Source organism: Anabrus simplex, chromosome 9 (assembly GCF_040414725.1).
Source record: "Anabrus simplex isolate iqAnaSimp1 chromosome 9, ASM4041472v1, whole genome shotgun sequence".
Taxonomy (NCBI): domain Eukaryota; kingdom Metazoa; phylum Arthropoda; class Insecta; order Orthoptera; family Tettigoniidae; genus Anabrus; species Anabrus simplex.
In genome coordinates, this window is record NC_090273.1 from 144,559,165 (window position 1) to 144,584,356 (window position 25,192).

The 25,192-nt window shown below is 37.4% G+C and overlaps 1 protein-coding gene across 1 annotated transcript in view; it reads right to left on the reverse strand.

Moving 5' to 3' along the window:
• Positions 1-25,192, reverse strand: part of mv (lysosomal-trafficking regulator mauve) — a 546,555-nt gene that overhangs the window by 348,217 nt on the left and 173,146 nt on the right. Inside the window, exons 14-15 of the mRNA XM_068229176.1 lie at positions 17,816-18,175; positions 16,596-16,674 (exon numbers count right to left, since the gene is read on the reverse strand). Of these exons, the coding sequence (XP_068085277.1) occupies positions 16,596-16,674; positions 17,816-18,175 (439 nt within the window). The remainder of the gene's footprint in view (positions 1-16,595; positions 16,675-17,815; positions 18,176-25,192) is intronic.

Sequence of the window (25,192 nt, forward strand, 5' to 3'; positions counted from 1 at the left end):
GTAGACAGTAAGCAGGTTCAGGATATAGAAAGTGAATGGGTGGCATACAGGGATGCTGTAGCAGAAACAGCAAGGAAATGCCTAGGAACAACTGGGTGTAAAGATGGGAAAAGGCGAACATCTTGGTGGAATGATGAAGTGAGAGCAGCCTGTAAACGTAAAAAGAAGGCTTATCAGAAATGGCTCCAAACAAGGGCCGAGGCAGACAGGGATTTGTACGTAGATAAAAGAAACAGAGCGAAACAAATAGTTGTTGAATCCAAAAAGAAGTCATGGGAAGATTTTGGTAATAACCTGGAAAGGCTAGGTCAAGCAGCAGGGAAACCTTTCTGGACAGTAATAAAGAATATTAGGAAGGGAGGGAAAAAGGAAATGAACAGTGTTTTGAGTAATTCAGGTGAACTCATAACAGATCCCAGGGAATCACTGGAAAGGTGGAGGGAATATTTTGAACATCTTCTCAATGTAAAAGGAAATCATCATTGTGGTGTTGCAAACAGTCAAGCTCATGGGGAGGAGGAAAATGATGTTGGTGAAATTATGCTTGAGGAAGTGGAAAGGATAGTAAATAAACTCCATTGTCATAAGGCAGCAGGAATAGATGAAATTAGACCTGAAATCGTGAAGTATAGTGGGAAGGCAGGGATGAAATGGCTTCATAGAGTAGTCAAATTAGCGTGGAGTGTTGGTAAGGTACCTTCAGATTGGACAAAAGCAGTTATTGCACCTATCTATAAGCAAGGGAACAGGAAGGATTGCAACAACTATCGAGGTATCTCATTGATTAGTATACCAGGCAAAGTATTCACAGGCATCTTGGAAGGGAGGGTGCGATCAGTTGTTGAGAGGAAGTTGGATGAAAACCAGTGTGGTTTCAGACCACAGAGAGGCTGTCAGGATCAGATTTTCAGTATGCGCCAGGTAACTGAAAAATGCTACGAGAGGAATAGGCAGTTGTGTTTATGTTTCGTAGATCTAGAGAAAGCATATGACAGGGTACCGAGGGAAAAGATGTTCGCCATACTGGGGGACTATGGAATTAAAGGTAGATTATTAAAATCAATCAAAGGCATTTATGTTGACAATTGGGCTTCAGTGAGAATTGATGGTAGAATGAGATCTTGGTTCAGGGTACTTACAGGAGTTAGACAAGGCTGTAATCTTTCACCTTTGCTGTTTGTAGTTTACATGGATCATATGCTGAAAGGTATAAAATTGCAGGGAGGGATTCAGTTAGGTGGAAATGTAGTAAGCAGCCTGGCCTATGCTAACGACTTGGTCTTAATGGCAGACTGTGCCGAAAGCCTGCAGTCTAACATCTTGGAACTTGAAAATAGGTGCAATGAGTATGGTATGAAAATTAGCCTCTCGAAGACGAAATTGATGTCAGTAGGTAAGAAATCCAACAGAATCGAATGTCAGATTGGTGATACAAAGCTAGAACAGGTCGATAATTTCAAGTATTTAGGTTGTGTGTTTTCCTAGGATGGTAATATAGTAAGTGAGATTGAATCAAGGTGTAGTAAAGCTAATGCAGTGAGCTCGCAGTTGCGATCAGCAGTATTCTGTAAGAAGGAAGTCAGCTCCCAGACGAAACTATCTTTACATCGGTCTGTTTTCAGACCAACTTTGCTTTATGAGAGCGAAAGCTGGGTGGACTCAGGATATCTTATTCATAAGTTAGAAGTAACAGACATGAAAGTAGCAAGAATGATTGCTGGTACAAACAGGTGGGAACAATGGCAGGAGGGAACTCGGAATGAGGAGATAAAGGTTAATTTAGGAATGAACTCGATGGATGAAGCTGTACGCATAAACCGGCTTCGGTGGTGGGGTTATGTGAGGCGAATGGAGGAGGATAGGTTACCTAGGAGAATAATGGACTCTGTTATGTAGGGTAAGAGAAATAGAGGGAGACCAAGACGACGATGGTTAGGCTGTGTTTCTAACGATTTAAAGATAAGGGGTATAGAACTAAATGAGGCCACAACACTAGTTGCAAATCGAGGATTGTGGCGACGTTCAGTAAATTCTCAGAGGCTTGCAGACTGAACGCTGAAAGGCATAACAGTCTATAATGATAATGTATGTATGTATGTATGTATGTATGTATGTATGTATGTATGTATGTATGTATGTATGAAAATTATAGAGGTATAACCCTATTATCACATGGACTAACAATAATGGAGAAAGTCATACACAAAAGACTGAGGGATATAACAGAAACACAGAGGAAGAACAATATGGCTTTAGACCAAATACATCAACAATAGACTTGATATTTACAGTGCAAATGATAAGGGAAAAACATCTGGAAAGGAACAAGGAAATCATATTTGTATTTTTGGATTTGGAAAAAGGTTATGATACAGTTGAGAAATTATGTGTGGGAATGCCTACTGAAAAGGAATGTACCAAAATAATTAATTAACAAGATAAAAATGTTGTATCATGAGAGTAAAAGCAGTGTACGAGTGGTGTGTCTGAAACATTTTATACAAAAAAAAAAAAAGTCTCAAGCAAGGAAGTGCACTGTCGCCATTATTGTTTATTATATTGTTGGATGAAATCATAAAACGTGTAAAACTGAGTATCAGTAGTGATGAAGTGAATGCTTTGGTATTTGCAGATGATGTGGTGATTTGGTGAAAGGGAGAAAAGGAAGTACAAAGGAGACTGGACATTTGGAATGAAAATCTGAAGGATTTTGCAATGGTAATTAGTAAAAAGAAAACTGTAGTCATGCACTGTGGAAAAGAGAAAAAGAGAAGCCAAGTGAACATAGACGGAGAACGGTTAGAAAATGTAGAACAGTTTACATATCTGGGTAGCTTTAGTAATGGAAGTAATGAAATCAACCCTGAAATTAATAATAGACTAAGTAAAGGTACAACATTTTATCAAGTCAAAGAGCTTTTATGGGATGACAAAGTACCCAAGAGAACAAAATTAACATTATATAAACAGTATTTCATACCAATTGTAACATACGGACTAGAAACGCTGGTAACTGATAAGAGAGTAAGATCCAAGCAGAGGAAATGAAAATTTTAAGAACATCAGTTAAAAAGACAAGAAGAGATAGAATTCAAAATATTAAAATGAGAGAAGAGCTAAATATAGAACCGTTAGTACAGAAGATACAGAAAGAAAGACTGAGATGGTTCAGACATGTAAACAGAATGGGAAAGGAACGGGTAGCAAGAAGGGAATTGGAAAGAGAAGTTAAGGGAAAGAGACCAGTTGGAAGACCGAGAAGAAGGTGGATGGATCAGATTTGGAAGGACATTAAAGAAGCTGGATTGGATGTGGCGGAAGTAATGGAGCAGGAAAAGTGGAAGGACAGAAAGGAGTGGAGGAGGCTTGTTAACCACACCCGGGCAAGTGGAGCGGGACGTTGATGATGATGATGATGGTGATGATGATGATGATGATGACACCTAATACATGATGACTTTCAAATTGATATTGATGGACTGTTGAATGTTTAATTGTGTGGAGGCCTTTGTTTTAAGGAGGGATTATCATTCCAGTGGTAGTAGTAGTGGTGGTGATGCTAGCTATTTTTTCAGGAGGATGTACAAGTACTCTTAACATATTGGAGCCCGAGCATGTCAACACAGCCAGAACGAGAATCGGGCAGAAACTATATATACCACTTTGTAGAACTTTTATAACAGCTATACCGTGCGCTCGTGTCCTCTGTCATCGTTTTCTCGAACTTATGGCAGCTTATTTTTGCATGTGTTCGCTTCTACACTACATGCTTCCAGCTGCTCAAGGCGCGTGCTTTCAGAGTTTTGTTTACATTGTGCACAGTGTTTAGAATATGATTTGTTTCTGCTATCATGAGTGGATCATTGAATGAAAGTGGAATTGTAGAGATGTTAGAAGAGATTTTTGATGACAGTGGTTCAGAAGAAGAGGGAGATAATTCAGATGTAGACCCTGATTTCAAACTTCATGTTAGTGATGAAGGTATTTATAACCTATTCAATCATATTCTACCCAGGTTTGATTTTGCAATTTGTAGTTTATTTAGCTAACGTTTCATCATCTTCATACGACTGGGGATTCATTCAGATATAAATTAGTAATGTAGTATTTTTTATTTTAGAACGAAGTAACACAAGCGATGATAATTCAAAGGCAGGGAATGATTAACATTTGCTGGGTACTCCTGGTGATTTGGATACACTTGCAAAGTCTGTGCAGATAAAAGAAAATTGGAAAATGGGAAAGTAACCAGAAAAGAGACATGCTGGTAGTGTCCAGTGTGTTTCGTAGCACTTTGTGTCCCTGAATGCTTCGAACTGTTCCACATTCAAGCTCATTATGTGCAAGACTTTGTTGTCAGACTTTTTTTGTTGTTGTTGCAAAAGGCATACCATTGGAAAATGTTAATGTGAAAAGTATTCAACAGATCTTAATGCAACTTATTAATCTGTAGAATAGACACTTTTCATTTTTTGATGATGTTACAATTGCAACCTACCTACTATTTTCTACAATTTTTTAAATACCTTCAAAATATGGTGGTCTGCCTGACCATATGCCACCTTAAGACATGGTCACCAATGTGTTAAAACCAATCAGAAACAGAAATGAGGGTATCAGCACAAGAAACGAAAATGCAATGAAAGTGCATGAGAATGGAAAGACTCCCTACTACTTGATAAACCCATAACATCTGGGCCAGGAGAGAAGGGAGATCAGACAGGAGAGGACGAATTAAGAGCAGGAAGTGCTGCCCACTTTTGTAAATTAGGTTCCATAAAATCTTGCCCAGCCATCGTACAAAGAGCACAAAAAACAGCAGAGCAGCTTGTTAACAGCTCATGGTACCAATCTCCTCAGTGCATCCTCAGAGATGTAACTTTAATTTTGATTTAACCCATATCTCCCCACTTTAGACATATGTCGACATGAACATTAAATATTGTTGATCTTATATTGGTAAACAGGAAGACCATCTTTGAGGCACATTGTTTACAGTTCGTTGTTCGACACTTACCGCACAATATGATAAAGAAAGAGATTCAGTTTTGCATCTTATCGAGTGACTAGTGTGAAATGATGTTCCGTAAGCAGCTGAGAGGATGATGCTTTTGTCACAGAGAGTACTTTTGTTAATAAATTGTTAATTTTATTAGTAAAATCAGAACCGAGCTCGATAGCTGCAGTGTGGCCAGTATCCAGTATTCGGGAGATAGTGGGTTCGAACCCCACTGTCGGCAGCCCTGAAGATGGTTTTCCGTGGTTTCCCATTTTCACACCAGGCAAATGCTGGGGCTGTACCTTAATTAAGGCCACGGCCGCTTCCTTCCTATCCCTAGGCCTTTCCTATCCCATCGTCGCCATAAGACCTATGTGTGTATCTGTGTCAGTGCGACGTAAAACAAGTAGGGGGGGGGGGGGGAAAGAAGTAAAATCGGACTGTAAGTTAAATGTAATAATGAAACAAACATGCATTCAACAGATTTTTAATAGTGGTGTATTGATAATTGTTTTTCTCTAGCAGAGCACAAAAGTTTCACAGTCGACGGTAGGTGCGAATGGAATTGCCTCAGTTCTGAAGTAGAGTTTTCATTTATTCTTCTCAGATTGACTGTCGAGTAGATCGTTAATATCCTGCAGAAACCAGAACACATCCTAGATGTTAATGTATATTTAGAACCACTTGTAAATAATTTTCACAATGACAGGAGGAATAGTGATGTGCAGTGTGAGGATATAAAGAGTTGTTTTTTAAATTGGCTTTACGTTGCACCGATACACATAGGTGTTATGGCGATGATGGGATAGAAAGGGCTAGCAGTGGGAAGAAAGTAGGCTGGGCCTTAATTAAGGTACAGCCCCAGCATTCGCCTCGTGTGGAAAAGGGAAACCACGGAAAACCATCTTCAGGGCTGTCGACAGTGGGGTTTGAACACACTATCTCCGGAATGCAAGCTCACAGTTGTGTGCTCCTAACTGCACGGTCAACTTGCTCGGAACATTTAAAAATCAGCCTTGGACTGGTGCTCAACTACCATTTACAGAACTAATTGAAAATGTTACAATCCATGTGCAGATGGTGTGAAAATGAAGAGTAATATTAGTGAAGAAGCAGCTAGTCCAGTACCGTGTACATCTTTGAAGTATTCCGATGATGGAAACCCAAATGTAAGAAACAAAAAAATACTACCCAGACAGGGCCAAGCACATCTAATTACAGGAAAGTAAAACCAAAACAGCGTGTGTGAGAAAAGCATGTCACTGTGAAAAAGACAGCAAAGAGCTTACTCAACCAAACTTTCTAAACAATGAGTACTCTACAACCCAATTGAATAAACTGTTCTGTGATGATGAGATACTTAATTATGCAACTTTAAAGCATTTCAGTCTGTTGAAATACAAACTGTAACACATAACACTGCAACATACCAGTAAAAAAGAAAAAAAATTAACAAAGAATGACATGTTTCGTTCTACTAGAACCTCTTCAGACACTAACAAATCACTTTTAACAGATTAAAAGGCTTTAAAGTTTTATTTGAGTGGATACTGATAAAATATGACTTCCTTCTTCTAAAAATAAATTTAAAAACTTGATTATATAGTTCAGAGCACAGTTCAGTACTCTGTTATAAAAGATAATACTTCATTTTCAATGGACAAAACTGAACTTGGCTATTCTTTGCAATATTGTTTCTTTCCAGTTACAATGTGATACCCATGATAACAATGTACTGGGAAACCACTGAAGATGTAGATTACGTTGGGGTAAGCACAGCAATGTCGCACAATTGATTTGAAGAAATTCTCACAGATATTTAAATTTTTGTGACAAAGTGAAATTAGAGTGTAATGACCGTTTTAGAAAAAATTGCCGTGTTTGGATAATACTAAACAAACACTGACTACTGTATTATCTTGGTGAAACACATCTTTCTGTGGACGAGACAACTGTTCCCTATTTTGGAAGACACTGCGCCAAGCAACACATTCATAGCAAACTGATGCATTTTGGGTATACAGTCTGGGCTCTATCGACTTTTCTCGGGTATCTAGTTCAACGAGAACCTTACCAAGGAGCAGCTACTGGAAACACAATACCAGAATTAGGAGTAGGTGGTTCAGTTGCTACGGAACTAATTTCAGAACTACCAGAAGGTACTCAACTCAGCTTGTTCTTTGATAACTATTTTCCATCCTTTTGGTTGTTGGAAAAGCTGCAGGAAAAAGGCCATGAAGGTACTGTATGCCAGAATTGAGTGGAAAATGCTCCACTTCCTGAGATTCATCTCTGGAAAAAAAGAGAAATGTGGTAGTTACCTCCAGCTAACAGAACATAGCTCAGGCACACGCTTGTACGCTACAATGATAATAATATTGTTACAGTAGCCTCAACCGTGTTTGGTGTGGCACCTGTAGGACATATCAGAAGATGGAGTAATGCTGAAAAGAAGTACATAATAGTAATTCAGCCAGCAAAAATAATTTTATGCAACATGCACATAGAGCCGTCGATCGATTGGATCAAAATTAATCTTTTTACTGCATCAGCATCAAAAACAAGAAATGATACTAGCTTCTAATTGTGTTCCTTCTGAATGTCTCTATGAACAATGCATGGCAACTTAACCATTTTACCCCAACGTGCAAAGAGGAGAATCTAGATCTGCTCAGCTTCACATAGTAGATAGTTACAACATATATTCGATCTTGTGCCACTTTGTGCTCTAATGCAGAAAGATTGAGTATGAAAGTATCCTCGAGTTTAAAATGAAAAGAACTGTACCTTCATTGAAGATCTTTTTTACCCTACCCATCAATGCTCACTGTTGATGTATGAAGACATGGAAAATCTCCGGAAAAATTTTGCATCACCTTTCGTATTCCTAGTAGTTGAGAATGTTTCACTTAGTTAGAACTGATATTTATTAAAATTTGTAATAATTTTGTAGCTATTCTGAACCCTTGTGGTCAGCTGTATACATGGTCAGACGAATAAAATTCTTTTATCTCTCTCTGAAACCTGGAAACATTATAACTAGGGCTCGGATGTTTAGGAAAAGTCAATTTTCTTATCTGATTGGATTTCGGTGCAAATCAGGTGATTATCGTCACAATTAAGATATTTTCATTTGTCATATAAATGCATATTTTGACTATCTTTCGCGATAAGGTCATATTTTGAGCTATTTTAGTAGAAACGCCATATTTCGGCGGTATGACGACAGCTGTAGGTGTGCAAAATCATCTTCAACTTACTGAATGCGAACTAGTGTTCACAAAACTGCTTCTCGGTATCATGCTGTTGATACAAGTGGAATACCCTTTGTATACAATGAAGGTCATAGACCTCACCCTAACCAACCCACTGTACTCGGCAACTCGGTCTCCCAGGTAGAGACAGAAATAATCTGGAAAATTCCGTCCCAGCAGTGAGCTAATTACTTCTGGTAATCGCTCACTTGTCTTTGTTCAGATATTAGAACCTCAACCTCCTTTCACTTACACAAGCATCAGTTTACAGTAAATTGTATCTCAGCACACATTCCAGTATGCCTAAGGAAAAGTCTTCTACTAGTGTTTAGTTACGATGCTTTGTTAAGGAATTTGGAGAAGAATATTTCTGTACAGTTGGTTTAGTTCTATTTTGCAAGTTGTGTGAAGTGAAAGTTGTGGCTGAAAAATGTTTTAATGTGCAACAACATTGTAACACGGCAAAACACAGCAGCAATGTCAAACAACATGTTGATAACAAGAGGCAGCAGTTGATATTCGATAAGGCTGTTACATCTTCAGTGATGGACAGATGTTTGGATTTTTCAAAGGAACTTTGTGAGATGATGGTGTCTGCAAACATTCCTCTAAACAAGGTGAACAATCCCCATTTCAAGAATTTCCTGGGGAAATACACTAAAATATCTGTTCCTACAGAATGAAAACTGCGGGAAAAAAAATTTATCGCATTGCTATGAAGATACTCTAAATTGAATACGACACAGTGTAGCAGACAATAAGATTTGGATATCTATTGATGAAATGACGGACACTACAGGTAGATATATAGGGAATGTAATTACTGGAACACTCTGTGCTGATCGTCCTGGCGATCTTATTCTACTAATCTCAGAAGTTTTATTGAGAGCAAATCATTCAACGATTGCAATTCTTTTTGATAATGCACAAACAATTTTGTGGAAGGATGAAATTAAGCGAAAAAACATTCTTCTTTTTGTTACTGATGCTGCTCCATACATGGTGAAAGCTGCTGAAGGCCTCAAGCTGTTTTATCCAAGAATGATTCACGTCACTTGCCTTGTGCATGCTCTGCATAGGGTGGCAGAAGAAATTTGTGGAAATTTTCCTGAAGTCGATAAATTAATATCTAACGTCAAAAATTTTTTTTGAAAGCATCACTGCGGGTTGTGATTTTCAAGGAGTTAGCTCCTTTGACACCACTTCCTCCACAGCCAGTTCTTACTAGGAGGGGGACGTGGCTCGATGCTGCCGCGTATTATTGCAAAAACTACTCCACTATCAAAAACATTGTTAACGGCTTCAACGAAGATGATGCCTCATCTGTCAAGATTGCGCAGAAATTGTTTTCCAACAGTATGTCAGAAAGTCTGGCATATATTAAGTCGAACTTTGGAATTATATCGAGTACAATTACTCATTTAGAATCTGCTGGCTTAGAAATTCATACAAGTGTTGACATTGTGGGAAGTGTTGAACTTTCAGTACAACAATCACATGGAATAGTTTGTGACAGTGCAAAACAGAAACTTCAAAAATGTGCTTAATCAAAATGATGGTTTTCAGCGTGTGTGCAAGATAAGTGATGTCAAATACAGTAGAGGCAATACACAGCACTTAGCGAGATATCAAGGGACAGCTATTAGAGCTCTCTCTCTCTAGCGGATAGACCTGAGAACTACTGATTCTGTCATAAGAGCACGTGTATTTGTGTGTGAAGTTTTTGGTGTTATTAATGCGTTTTCAGTGAGTTGACATAATTAAATAGTAGCATGTGTCATTCCTTGATATCTCCTCTCAACATGAGGTGAAAGGTATGTGCTGTGTATGGCTGCAGTAACTATGAAGTAGAGAAGAATGCGCGTGCTTTCTTCCGGTTTCCACGTGACAAGAAAATGTAAGTAATATTTTAACTGGCTTAAAATATAATACGCATATTTCATTGTATAGTGCAGCAGTTAACCTTCAATACTGATGTGTTGTTGTAGGTGTGATCAGTGGGTTTTGAAATGTCACAGAAGTGATTTGGATAAGGTGTACAAGAAAGAAGGGACGTTACGCTTATATAAGAATTATAAGATCAGTTCAGATCATTTCCAGGCCAGCGACTTTAGAAATCCTCGACAATACAGCTAAGGGTATGTTACATTTTTACTCTAATTGTACGTAAATATTCCTCAAAGAATCACTATAAACAACATTTTCATACTTCTTTCTTTTATCCCTCTTCTCAGATTAAAGCCGGGATCTGTACCAACCCAGAATCTCCCAAAAGTTAAAACAACAATTGCCACCGCCCCTTCCAAAAGAGGCAGTCCTTCCAAGAGAAGAAGACAGGACGATGAAAAATCAGAAGCAGACGAAAATATTCGTGTAGAATCACCAGCTATTCTGCAAAATGCAGGACTCTCTAAACAGAATAGTATCCAAAAAAATAAAAATAAAACTCCTGAAAGAAAAACTGCGTAAAGATCAAAAAATTATCTCTAAAAGAAATGCTTTGGTTTCTAAATTAAAGGCTCAAATTACTCATCTGCACAATAGTAAAGTTAAATCGAAATCTGATCTAGTTGAGTATTTAGGAAATTCTAGCTCAGTGTCACAGATGTTTTTTAAAAGCCAACTAATACACACTGGTCGTAAGAAGAAAGGTAGGCGATATATTGAAAATTACAAAACTGTTGCACTAGCAATTTATTATTGTTCTGCAAGTGCATATAAGATGCTGAGGATCTTCAAAAGGCAGAAGTATTCAGTCAGCAGTATGTAAAGATTGTTGGTTACAAGGATAATGTCCAGATAGAGGAGGTGACTAATACTAAAGAAGTATTAAAATTTACCTATGACAGCAATGACATTTACAGTAAGATACAAAAGTTGAAAACTAGAAAAGCAGCTGGAATTGATAAGGGATATACTAAAGACAATGGGTTGGGATATAGTACCATATCTGAAGTACTTGTTTGATTTTTGGTTGCATGAAGGAACTTTACCAAATGAATGGAGAGTTGCTATAGTAGCCCCTGTATATAAAGGAAAGGGTGATAGGCATAAAGCTGAAAATTACAGGCCAGTCAGTTTGACATGCATTGTATGTAAGCATTGGGAAAGCATTCTTTCTGATTATATAAGACATGTTTGCAAAATTAATAACTGGTTTGATAGAAGGCAGTTTGGGTTTAGGAAAGGTTTTTCCACTGAAGCCCAACTTGTAGGATTACAGCAAGATATAGCAGATATCCAGGATTCAGGAGGTCAATTGGACTGTATTGCAATTGACTTATCTAAAGCATTTGATAGGGTACATCATGAGAGACTACTGGCGAAAATGAGTGCAACTGGACTTGACAAAAGAGTGACTGAATGGCTGGCTCTGTTTCTAGAAAATAGAACTCCGAGAATTAGAGTAGGTGAAGCTTTATCTGTCCCTGTAAAAATTAAGAGGGGAATTCCTCAAGGCAGTATTATTTGACCTTTATGTTTTCTTATACATATCAATGATATGTGTAAAGAAGTGGAACCAGAGATAAGGCTTTTCACAGATGATGTTATTCTGTACAGAGTAATAAATAAGTTACAAGATTGTGAGCAACTGCAAAATGACCTTGATAATGTTGTGAGATGGACAGTAGGCAATGGTATGATGATACATGGGGATAAAAGTCAGGTTGTGAGTTTCACAAATACGAAAAGTCCTCTCAGTTTTAATTACTGCATTGATGGGGTGAAAGTTCCCTTTGGGGATCATTGTAAATACCTAGGTATAAATATAAGGAAAGATCTTCATTGGGGTAATCACATAAATATGATTGTAAATAAAGGGTACAAATCTCTGCACATGGTTATGAGAGTATTTAGGGGTTGTAGTAAGGATGTAAAGGAGAGAGCATATTTGTCTCTGGTGAGACCTCAACTTGAGTATGGTTCCAGTGTATGGGACCCTTACCAGGATTACTTGATTCAGGAACTGGAAAAAATTCAAAGAAAAGCAGCTCAATTTGTTCTGGGCGATTTCCGACAAAAGAGTAGCGTTACAAAAATGTTGCAAAGTTTGGGCTGGGAAGACTTGGGAGAAAGGAGACGAGCTGCTCGACTAAGTGGTATGTATCTATATATAGTTACATTCCCACAACCGAAGCAAATACTGGATCATTAAGCTATTCTTCATTTTACGTTGGTGTTTGAAACCAAAGTGCCTGATGTTGAATATATCGCGCTGATCACCGGGAGCTGGCAAGTTACTTCAATTGATCTACTCATCTTCAGCTTCAGCACGATTATGGATCTTCATATGTGTTCGATTGTCTTATGGCTTTGTGCCTGACAGTGTATACAAGCTAGCTCATTTAACCGTTCTCCGCTTTTCATAAACATTATAAGACTGTAACATAAAAATAATTTAGAAGCCTCCACCTTATCAACACAATATTTATTTACTATAATGCAGAAAATTCATTATTATTACTGCATTTACTGCATTATAGTAAATAAATATTGTATTGATAAGGCGGAGGCTTCTAAATTATTTTTACGTTGTAGTAGCAATCAATACGGAAATGAAGCTAGTCTATTATGATTATAAGACTTTGCCTAACACTGCGTGTGCCATACTGCCGTTCAGAAAATTACGCACTGTTTCTTTTAAGTGACTTATATTTTACTTCTTCTGAATTTTGCAGTGTCTACCCCCGTCATTTTTATATCGCCTCTTCTACTGATCCGGAGTGAACTTGATCTTTTATTTTCTTTTTCCTATGCATTGTTTTTCATGTTTTAATCGGCTGATGATGACCTGGACTAGGGTCGAAACCGGTACCACTTTTACTTATTATTAAATAAGAATGTAATCACTGCATTTCTTATTCTTTTGTATTGAATAGGTTGAACCTCTTTATTTATTATTTCAATTTTAACTGTAAGTGGTATGTTCCGAGATGTCAGTGGAGAGATGGCGTGGGAGGACATCAGTAGACGAATAAGTTTGGATGGTGTCTTTAACAGTAAGAAAGATCACAATATGAAGATAAAGTTGGAATTCAAGAGGACAAATTGGGGCAAATATTCGTTTATAGGTAGGGGAGTTAGGGATTGGAATAACTTACCGAGGGAGATGTTCAATAAATTTTCAATTTCTTTGCAATCATTTAAGAAAAGGCTAGGAAAACAACAGATAGGGAATCTGCCACCTGAGCGACTGCCCTAAATGCAGATCAGTAGTGACTGATGATGACTGAGGAGGTTATGTTGTCTTCCTACAATTAGGTCAATTCAGAGGTGGCTGCAGAATTTGGATGTGTCCTGGCATCAACAGGAATGTATTATCGTTGATGAAAGTGAAAGCTGAGAATTTAAGTGTCTCAGAGCGTGTAGTTTCTGTGGTGTTTGATGAAATGTCCCTTCAAGACAATATCACATATGATGCCAGGGCAGATGAATTTGATGGTTTTGTTAATTTGGGAGAGCATGCATGTCATAGAAACAATCGTCTTGAACATGCCAATCAGGCAATGGTAGGACTAAAATTAAATTTTAAACAAATTATAGGATATTTCCTAAGTAAAGATAGTACACCTGGAGACTGTTTAAAGGACATAGTTTCAGATGTCTTAAAGAAAGTGAGAGAAACAGGATTTATACCCAAGGTGGTTGCTTGTGACCAGGGAAGTAATAATCTTAAAATGAGATCCTTGTTTGGCCTCAGTGAAGAAAGCCATTTATTGAGGACCTTGGTAATAAAGTCTATTTCTTTCACGACACTCCACACTTGCTCCAATCTGTAAGAAATCATTTCAAAAAGTATGACTTTGAGTGTGCTGATGGTAAGTGTTCATGGAGTCATATTGTTGAGTTTTATAATAAGGCTACAACTATGAAACCCCGATTAGCCCCTAAACTAAGCAAGAAATGTATTGAACTACCTCCATTTAGTCCAATGAGAGTGTGTCTTGCAGCCCATGTACTAAGTCATTCTGTCAGTTGTGGGATTATGACCAATGTAAATGGCTTACTGCCAACTTTATTGAGAAAATGGACATTCTATTTGATATTTTCAACTCATCCCAGAAATACAATGCAAAGGAATTCCGATGTGCATTAAATGATGAAAGAAAGCACCTAACATATTTAAATGAAATCACAGAATATTTAAAGACAAATTACTGTTGCTAACAATCAGCCAAATAATCCGCATTGTATTAAGGGATGGGTTGAAAATATAGCCGCTTTGAAATTATTGTGGATAGAATTAAGGAATAGTATGAGTTTTCCTAGCTTCTGACAAGACGGCTTACTCGAGATTGCATAGAAAATGTATTCTCTGTAATTCGGGGTAAAGGTCGGAATAATGTAACCCCTGATTCAAGCAAATTTAGATCTGCTCTGAGTTAGTCATGACAAATCAATTATTGCACCCTTCAGAAGACAGTAATTGTTCATTAGATGCCAGTACATTGCTTCTACTTAAATCAGATTTAGAAAATATACAGTCTCCCTTGTATCTACCCTCACTAACTGTAAGCTGTGCCTTTTCAGAAAACTGTAAAGACATTCCCAGTGATTTAATTAAGGAAAATTCATATGCATATGAGTGTGGCTGGTTGTGTTCCAAGTTACCCCATTTGGAATGTCAATGTGTTATCAAGCACTGAACAAAATATGGGTGACTTAAGAAATGTACACATTTTGTTGAAGCAATATGATGAATTTAGTGAGAATAGTTACTTGTAACAAGTCACTAGAAGCGCCACCATCGAATTGTCTCCCATTTTAACAAGGCTAAAGCTGTAAGTGTCGCGTATTGTCTCTACTGTATTTGGTGATGTTCTTAGAGGAGAAGGTACCAGTACACTTCAAGATGAGTGCATACTCGACAGCGGTGATTTAACATTATTTAAATATGCACCAATAACATCTTGTGACGTAGAAAGGAGCTTCTCTTCTTACAAGAATGTGTTAAGTGATAATCAGAGGTCTTTCGCGCCTGATGCTTTGAAGATGAATCTTGTCATATACTTCAATTCCATCTGCGGAGAAGAATGAAAAACGGTATGCGAGTTTGCACTATAGGCTCTGACGCCCTACCATAATGTACTGAAAGACATCTACGTAATTCGTTCCTTGGTGATCAATTTCAACTTTAACGCGTTTCAATAATGTTAATGAAATCTGGACTTAAACGTTCCAAAATTTTCTATTTTTAAAAAATAGATTGATTTCTAGTTTTCTCGTATTTCAAACCACACATGCAGGGTGCAAACATGTTTTGACTTTTTAGAATGTTGTGTGATTTCTCTTATTTCAAACCACCAATACAGGGTGCAAACATGTTTTGATTTTAAAATGTTGTGTAATCTGATAATCTTAGTGAACTTAGTACTCTGTAGGTATGTATTCACAAAAGTTTGATAAGTGAATCAAGGATAATAGACTGATTGCTGCACATGCATGTTCAGAAAACTAATATTAAAGTAAGAATAAAGAATTTAGTTAACAAAAATGTATCAGAGGAATTGCCATTTCGATTCATGATTTATTTTAAATTGATCATATTTTGATTAATCATTTGGGTCATATTTCATCACTTTTGAGGTCATATTTAATCATTTTTGAGGTCATATTTGTTTGCTTATTTCGGCTATTTTTAGGTCTTAAATATCCGAGCCCTATTTATAACCCATTCAGTTAGATTACAAACAACTGGCCTAATGAAGTATATTGTAGTATTGCACAGAAAAATTATTTGGGCAGACATGGGTTAAACTCAATGGAAATCTGCCTCTGAATTGGTTTAACAAGCTACCAGTTGAGTCACATTTCTTCAACTACTTGAATACAAGATCTGGGATGAGTTCATAAGCAACTATCTCAATATTTCATGAAGCTGTATATTTTCCAGCCATTTTTCTTTGAAAAAAAAAAAAAATAATAATAATAATAATAATAATAATAATAATAATTAAAGAATTAAAAAAAAGCAGCAGATGAGCTCTCCACATATTGCAGAATATTTTCTATCAGCTGCGAAAAAATCAAATTAAAAAACAGGCAAGCATGCTTATTTACACGACTGTTGACGTGGAGATCATAGCTATCGGGCCTCCAGTATTACAAAAGAACCAAACTACAGGGACATGACTTTTTGATTCAAAATCCCACATTCACTGGTCAGGATTCTCACCACGGCTGCCTAGGTCAGAAGCACTGACTATGCCACTTGGCTATCATGTCCCAAGTTACATATACAGTAATTCCATATAATATGGTTAACACACGTCATCATGCTAATTAAATTCATGTAACCTAAATATGAAAGTTTACAAACAAATATTTTGATCTCCACTTACCTCCAGGATTACTAACAACTTGGGGATATAAGTTTACTACATGAGGCTGCTGTGCTGAGTAAGTTAGCAATAGATTATCCTAAAACAGAAGGATAAAGACCCATGTACTGAATAATATATGTATCATGTGTAACACAGTTACCAAACAGAAAGAGAACAAACAAGACAGGAAGCTAGGGAGTAAAATGGGGACACAGACAAAAATTAAACACTGCGACAAATTCTATGACTGAACCATTTTAAGTGCCCTTTCTTTGTAAGGTTTTTAAACCTGTCACTTCTCATGCACTTGATTAAGAACATCAGCATTTGACATGTTTTCCACTCAGCCTATTTACTCTAAACACTTTAATAATAATGGAAATAATCCTCTAAAACTGTTAACTCCACAACTTATTTAATTCTTTTTTGTGATTATTAAAATTCTATATTATTAAACTGATTTAAATTATACTAGTGGCTTAAAGCAGCAAAATGCTGCCAAAAATAACATTTCAAAAAAAATCATGGCTCCAAGCGCAGAAATGCAGTTGGTCTCTGCAATCTAGTTGTTGCCACTGAAACTCTTGCATAGTTAGTCTCTGTTGTATCAGATGTGTTTTCTGAGATGTCCCAAAGCAGATACGGCAGCATGTTGATTAGCATATTCAATTTTATATTGTGAAAGTATTCGTAACGGCAAAGTTTCAAGCCACTAGCTCATAGTAACTTCCGCTACTGTCTTAACAGTACGTTAACACGCTGCTGCTTCAAAATGGCATTTCTCCTACTAGGTATAGAGCTAGTAGCGATGATACCAGCTGCCCCACAGTACCTAACAGAAGACCTTGGAACTACTTTGAGAAAATAAGAAAATGATTTAGGAAAATTGGCAAACTATAAAAACTACTATTTTTCACAGAACCTTCTGGACTGTATGCTTTAAAATGAGGTGTCGCTCACTGAAATTTATTCAAATGTTTTCTCACAATTTGCAAAGCCGGGAAGCAGCTTATGAAATTAAATATGTAGATTTCGTCACATGGCACCTTCCTGCCACTGTTTCTCCGTTTTCACACAAAAACATTAATTACCAAAATTAATTAGTTTTGTTAACTAGTTTTACAACTAGCTTCAACACAAGTATATTCAGAATACAATTTACCTTTGTGTCTTAGTTATGTTTCTATTTTTATTTTGGGCCCTAAACTGACATGCAATACGGTCATATAAAAACTTACCTGCAGTTCTTTCAAGTTCCCCTTCTTGCCATCCAGAATAGTCTCCCAGTCAATGCCACTAAAAAGTGTTTTTGGACCAAACACGGAGGTGAAATTGGGGCTGACTCGATCAACCTCACAATCTGTCAAGTTAGTAAAATTGGGTCCAAGGCCCACCAGATAAACAGCACGCTCCTTTGTGAACACAGGGCAACGGAATAACATCACATTTCCAAAGTACCACGAGCCAGATGGTTTTGGCTGTCCACCAGACACTGAATGGCCGAGCAGTAGGCACGTTGCTCGTGACTTCCGCACAAGCAGTCCGCTGTAGGTCATGAGGACCTTCACTTCACGCCATCCATTAATTAAAAGAGTGACCTGATAACAAAAATTATTTATAAACAAATAATTTTCTTCATAGCCATTATACAGATTTTCTTACATTCACACAGAGTAATGACAGTGATATCAAAGAAGACAAGACAAAGTTTGAAACAAGGAAGTATTTACCAAGGCATGATTCTGGTATAATATACATGAGAGAGCTTGACATTAATTTCTTAAGAAATGCTATTTGCTATTTGCTTTACGTCGCACCGACACAGATAGGTCTTATGGCGACAATGGGACAGGAAAGGCCTAGGAATGGGAAGGAAGTGGCCGTGGCCTTAATCAAGGTACAGCCCTAGCATTTGCCTGGTGTGAAAATAGGAAACCATGGAAAACCATTTTCAGGGCTGCCAAAAGTGGGGTTCGAACCCACTATCTACCGGGTGTGAGCTCACAGCTATCTTAAGAAATGACTAAGCCTAGTCAGTTTATATAAAATTGGTTGAATATCAGATTTTTGTGTTTCTTGGTAATTTGGACTCTTTTTTTATTGAAATAAAACAGCTTCTTTGCTCGAAAGTCTTATCGAGAAGCTTAAAATCCAAGTTAAATGTTCCTGAGCACTCTGTATTATACCTTCATTTCTTCCTTGGCACTGTTCTCCATGTAACTTCCTGTAAAATATCTTGAAATGGATACATGACAACTGATAACAGGGTGTCCACCAAATCCAGATTTAAAAATTCCCTGACACAAAATGACAAAAAACAAAATTATACAGGAAGTATCAGTAATATTAAAATACATTAAAAAAAAGCAATTAATGTTCATATTAAATTTCAAAATTTGGAAGTTTAATTTAGTCGAATTAAATTTACTTTAAGTTTTTTTCTTAATGTACTACCATTACTGCTTCAGCGAAGAAATTTCTTCATAGCCACCAACGACTGTCGAGCTTCTGCCATCACCCTCCGCTTCTTTTCTTCTAATTCTTTCAGCAACAAAGCGGCCTTTCTCTTATTATTATTATTATTATTATTATTATTATTATTATTATTATTATTATTATTATAATTTTTTTTTTTTTTTTTTTTTTTTTTTTTTTTTTTTTTTTTTTTTTTTTTTTTGCAAAGAATCTTCTACTTCCAATGCTTAACGTATCTTCTTTGAATTTTGAACATACAAAGCATGAGCACTCCTGTTCTTATTAATGGAGACATTTTCAATTCCACCAGGGTATGGGATAGCATCATATATTATTCTTTGTGCTACAAGGGATACTTGTAGCATGTTCTCGACTATAATTTCTTTATTAAAAGGAAAACCACGTTCAAGTGAAGCATTTCCATGAAACAATATTAGTATCATTTTGAGAAATGAAGCCCACTTTACTGTTTTCAAATTTACTGTTGGAAAAACAGTGCGAAGCCAAAAATGATCTAACCTCTCATCTTTAGAAGTCAAAGAATTCACTTCTTCATTCAAAGTATCATTCTCACAAACAGAAGTGAACCCCCTCTGTACATGATCGGCTTCATTACCCGAGATCCATTTGTTTTCAACAAACGCATTTAAAGCTATCCTTAGCAGCCTGCTGCTTACAGGCTACTTGGCTACACTTAGATCGAAACAAGAAATTCATTTAGTCAGTTTATATGCCAGCGGTGAGCAGACCCAGCCAACAGCTGGAAACTGCAGATGATGATGATTATGATATGCCAGCGGTGACCTTTCCAGTAACTTCTGGCATAAAGCTACCATTCCTCTTAGACAATCTGTGTGAAACACTAACACATCTCTATCATTTAATCCAGGAGTGCCATGAAGTGCTGGTTTAGCGCAGAACCTATGTAAATTTTAGATGCAGGCAGAAGATTTTCTTTACGTCTAAATTCGTTTTAGACATTTTCTGAAGACTGCAGCAACTCAGACTTAACAAACCTTGTCATGACATTTATCATCAATAAAAGATTCATAAAGGAGTGATGCAAATGGAAGATCTGTTTGATACTTTTAGGATTTCTTTTACTGCCATTTTATATGAATTGTGCACAGTATGGAAGCCACACGATCCAATGTTCAACAAAATAGGAGCATCTATATCATCATTTAATCATCATCATTAGTCGTTGTGCTCATTACTGAGCGTCATGACCTCATAACTCCATCATTTCCTTGTTGCAACCTTGACAAGATGTCTCCATCCAGAGCGGTTTTCACATTTCGTTAGTATGACCTGAAGTGGTAGCCCAGTGATCTTCTTCGCCTGATCATTTAATAAATTACCAAAATTCTGAAGGAACTTTTTATTAACATTTGGACTCTCCATTGAAATTTGTAAGTTTTTTTTAGATAGAGTCCTTGCTGTGCTTACAAAAAAAAACCATGTAACAAATTTGAGGAGGTAGAGTGTGACCACGAAGCATGGAATCAAGAAGTGCATACTTCATTAGTATCAGGATTGAAACTATGAACTACAAGATCCATTTGGTCCATCTGAGAAACTTTATTCAGTGACTCGTCAAACCCAACGGTGAAATGTGTGCACTTACTCAAGAACTTGTTTATGGAAATAGAGAGCTAAACCATGAGTGATTCTATACGCAACTTTTGTTCTGTGCAGTTGAACTTTCGAAGTTGTTTCAGAGTCTGGAAACATAACTGGAAACAAACGTACACTAGCTTCACTGGCACGTAAAGAATGGTGTTGCAAGACAGTATGCATGCACCATATAATCTCAGCTTTGGTTACTTGCTCTCTTGAAAAATAATTCTGTAGACATCTCGTCTCTGGTGAACCTTCTTTAATGGAAGAAGAAGTGGAGTCATATGTGATAAAGTTCGTTGTGGTAGCTGTGGCAGGCAGAGGGCAACTTGAGCGTGGCCAGGTATTATCTACTGAGTTTAAGTTTCTTGTTACTTCACTATCCAAATGTTCCTTTTTAAAATAACTTGAAAGGGATGACGAGAACTGGCTGAACTTGACACTACTTTTTTTTTTTTTTTTTTTTTGCTAGGGGCTTTACGTCGCGCCGACACAGATAGGTCTTATGGCGACGATGGGATAGGAAAGGTCTAGGAGTTGGAAGGAAGCGGCCGTGGCCTTAATTAAGGTACAGCCCCAGCATTTGCCTGGTGTGAAAATGGGAAACCACGGAAAACCATTTTCAGGGCTGCCGATAGTGGGATTCGAACCTACTATCTCCCGGATGCAAGCTCACAGCCGCGCGCCTCTACGCGCACGGCCAACTCGCCCGGTCTTGACACTACTGGCATGATCTTTCCTCCCATGTGACTTTTTAATGCTCGCTTCCCCATCTTCCTAACAGTAAATGATGTTTTTACATATTATGCAATATGCTGAAAATTTGTCTTGAGGCATGGATTTCAACCATGTCCTGAAAATACCATCAAGCAGCCACCTTTCATTAAACAAGGTTTCCCTTGGCTTTGATGAAGATATTGTTACCTGCAAAAAAGAAGAAAGATCTTTTAAACAGTCCTAAATTCCGCACAGCTTTCTTCTAAACTGACAGTTCGTAAAACCTGTGAGCATTACCTCATCTGTGCTGCCAGCACACTACTGCTTCAACAACAGCTGATGCAATATAACTGCGGCACACAGCCCTCGTAAAATGTAATACCGTACTACAAAAATCACTAGTGAAAACAAATTCGCAAATCCTTCTAAGATATTGCATGCACTTTCTAACAATATCCGACAAACATTATTAATAAGAATAAAAGAAATAAATTATTCGCGACTAATGACTGGCATAGGAAGGATGTTATATGGCTGATCGAGACCACGGTGCCAATTTTTGCTGAGTCACATTCTTGCCACTTGTCATTCATGGACTCTACTGAGGTATGATAGACTAAATATACACTAACCAACACACGGATGTAAATACAATTCCATCTACAGTGAACACTATTATTATTATTATTATCGTGAACACTATTAAACCTATACCACACACACAGAGTGAGGTAGCTTAACCACATGATGATATAGACAATACAATTGTCAGCCAGGTTTCGAAATTGCACTCAACCGATATAAATCGATATGAATGGCAGCTTGGGATTGGCGGGATCAAGACTGAATACATACAAACATACTTCACAAACTCAAAATCTCTTAACCAACAAACAACCTTCATTCTTTTTTTTTAATGTTGCACCGACACAGATAGGTCTTATGGCGACGATGGGACAGGAAATTCCTAGGAATGGGAAGGAAGCAGCTGTGGTCTTAAGGTACAGCCCCAGCATTTGCCTGGAGTGAAAATGAGAAACCACGGAAAACCATCTTCAGGGCTGCCGACAGTGGGATTCGAACTCACTATCTCCTGAATGCGAGCTCACAGCTGCGCGCTCCTAACCGCACGGCCAACTCGCCCGGTAACCTTCATCTCACAATGTGATGTCACTATTTTAAATCTTGTTCTGTATTCACAAAATTTCACATGATATTACAAGCTACTAGTCGTGCCTCAAAACTTCCGAACCCCTCACACGAAAGACAGGTTGGAAACTCAACGTAGCGCAGCCCAAATGGTGTTACGATGCACCACACATTTACATAAGGCTTACCTACGTCAGCGCATGTAGTAGTAGTAGTAGTAGTAGTAGTAGTAGTAGTAGTAGTAGTAGTAGTAGTAGTAGTAGTAGTAGTAGTAGTAGTAGTAGTAGTAGTAGTAGTAGTAGTAGTAGTAGTAGTAGTAGTAGTAGTAGTAGTAGTAGTAGTAGTAGTAGTAGTAGTAGTAGTAGTAGTAGTAGTAGTAGTAGTAGTAGTAGTAGTAGTAGTAGTAGTAGTAGTAGTAGTAGTAGTAGTAGTAGTAGTAGTAGTAGTAGTAGTAGTAGTAGTAGTAGTAGTAGTAGTAGTAGTAGTAGTAGTAGTAGTAGTAGTAGTAGTAGTAGTAGTAGTAGTAGTGATCATGAGCACTCGAATGAGTATTTAAGAGAATTTCACACTTTTCTGCATTCAGTCAGTGTTTTGTGTCTGTTTTTACATTTTACGAGGTAGTAACTATCACACAAGTCATTATATAGTAAACAAACAGTCATCCGTTGGGTTGTGAAATTTTGTCTATATGCATATATTGTTGTGGAAGCCATGCATCTAAGCGATTAGAAAAACTGAGAATGCAATACAGGCCAAATTCATCAAGCTCGCCATTCCTCAACAACACAGAATATTCAATAGTAAGCAGATCAAAACATTGAAAATTCGATCAATCTATCATATAGCTATTGATATTATTGCTTACTTCACATTCGAGATCACACTTTATTAACTTTTCATTACGATTTATTCCTGGCATAAAAGACATGCCCTAGAGTATTGTTATAAAAACTGAAAATTGTGTTTATATTACATGGATCTGGCAGAAGAATGAATTTCCAGAATTTTTCCTGAATTCCCTGACATTTCCAGGTTTTCCCGTTATTTATTGAATTCCCTGACATTTCCCTGTTTTCCATGTTTTCCATATGGGTGGACACCCTGGATAATGATCTACAGTTTATGATTTTAAAAATGTAAATTCTCCCCAAATAAAAACTAGAAATAATTCCAGAAGCTTTTGAAACATCCATTAGAAAACATTTTGAAGTATTTAGCATCCCTGACCAGGAGCCAAAGGAATTACAGTGTGAAATTAAGGATATTGTGAAGGATGAATGCAACCACAGATTATCAGTAGTTGAGAAAAAAAGGAAATCATGCTGGATGTCACTGAAAACTGTAGAAATAGGTAAAAGGAGGAAGGAGACCAAAATACAGAAAAAGAGGGAGTTTATGAGAAATCAAAAAAGAGAATTTAAAAAACAGTTAGTTAAGACAAAAAGCAGTACTATAACAATATTTGTGCTAACATAGAAGAAAACAAACAGAGTTGACGAAAGGAAGTTCTTTCAGCATATTTCTACACTGAGAAGGAAGTTTAACCTTTTGAGTGCTGAGTTAGCAGTTGACTGTTTGGTACCTCAGTGCTGAGTTTTTTCATTCGTATGTAAAAAAAGTTTGTAGAACCTCAATTTTTCACTTATCAGTGGGTTGAAATGGTGTATGGCTTTTAGTGCCAGGAGTGCCCGAGGACATGTTTGGCTCGCCAGGTGCAGGTCTTTCGATTTGATGCCCTTAGGCGACCTGCGCGTCATGATGAGGATGAAATGATTATGAAGACGACACATACACCCAGCCCCCGTGCCAGACAAATTAACCAATGATGCTTAAAATTCCTGACCCTGCCGGGAATTGAACCCAGGACCCCTGTGTCCAAAGCCAGCACACTAACCATTTAGCCATGAAGCCGGACTTCAGTGGTTTTTTTTTAGCTCAAACTGTTTTTAAGCGTTGGTTCTTTATAAATCTAAATGCAAATGGAAAATGCTACACGTATGTTTTTTCGAAAACAGTAAGTATTTCCTTTTAAGGGAGATAATACCAGGAACAGAATTTAGATTGGATATCGTTCAGTCCTATCGCCACTCCTGTTCAGCTTATATATATATCTGATCTTCCTGAAGTTACATCACGGAAATTCTGCTACGCTGATGATATAGCATTAGCTGTGCAACACAAAGAACTGGGAGAGAACTGAAGAGATGTTAACAAGGGATTTGTCCATTTTGGAAACTTACTTCAGGAACTGGAGACTTAAGCCCAACACAAATAAAACGGAGGTGTCTTGTTTCCATTTAAACAATCACTTAGCAAATACTAAAGTGAATGTAAGTTTCTATGGCAGGATACTTCACCACAACTGGCACCCAAAATATCTTGGAGTAACCTTGGATCGAACACTATCCTACAAGCAACATCTGCTGGGCTCTGCATAGAAACTGAAAACACGTAACAACATCATTCATAAGCTTTGTGGAACTACCTGGAGTTCTTCGGCAAGCGTTTTACGGACTTCAGCTTTAGGCTTGGTGTATTCAAGTGCTGAGTACTGTGCTCCAGTACTGGAGGAATTCAATAAAATCTTAAGGAACCACGATCTACCTGTACATGAAGATCTACGAACTATCAACCAAAACAGATTACGTTCACAC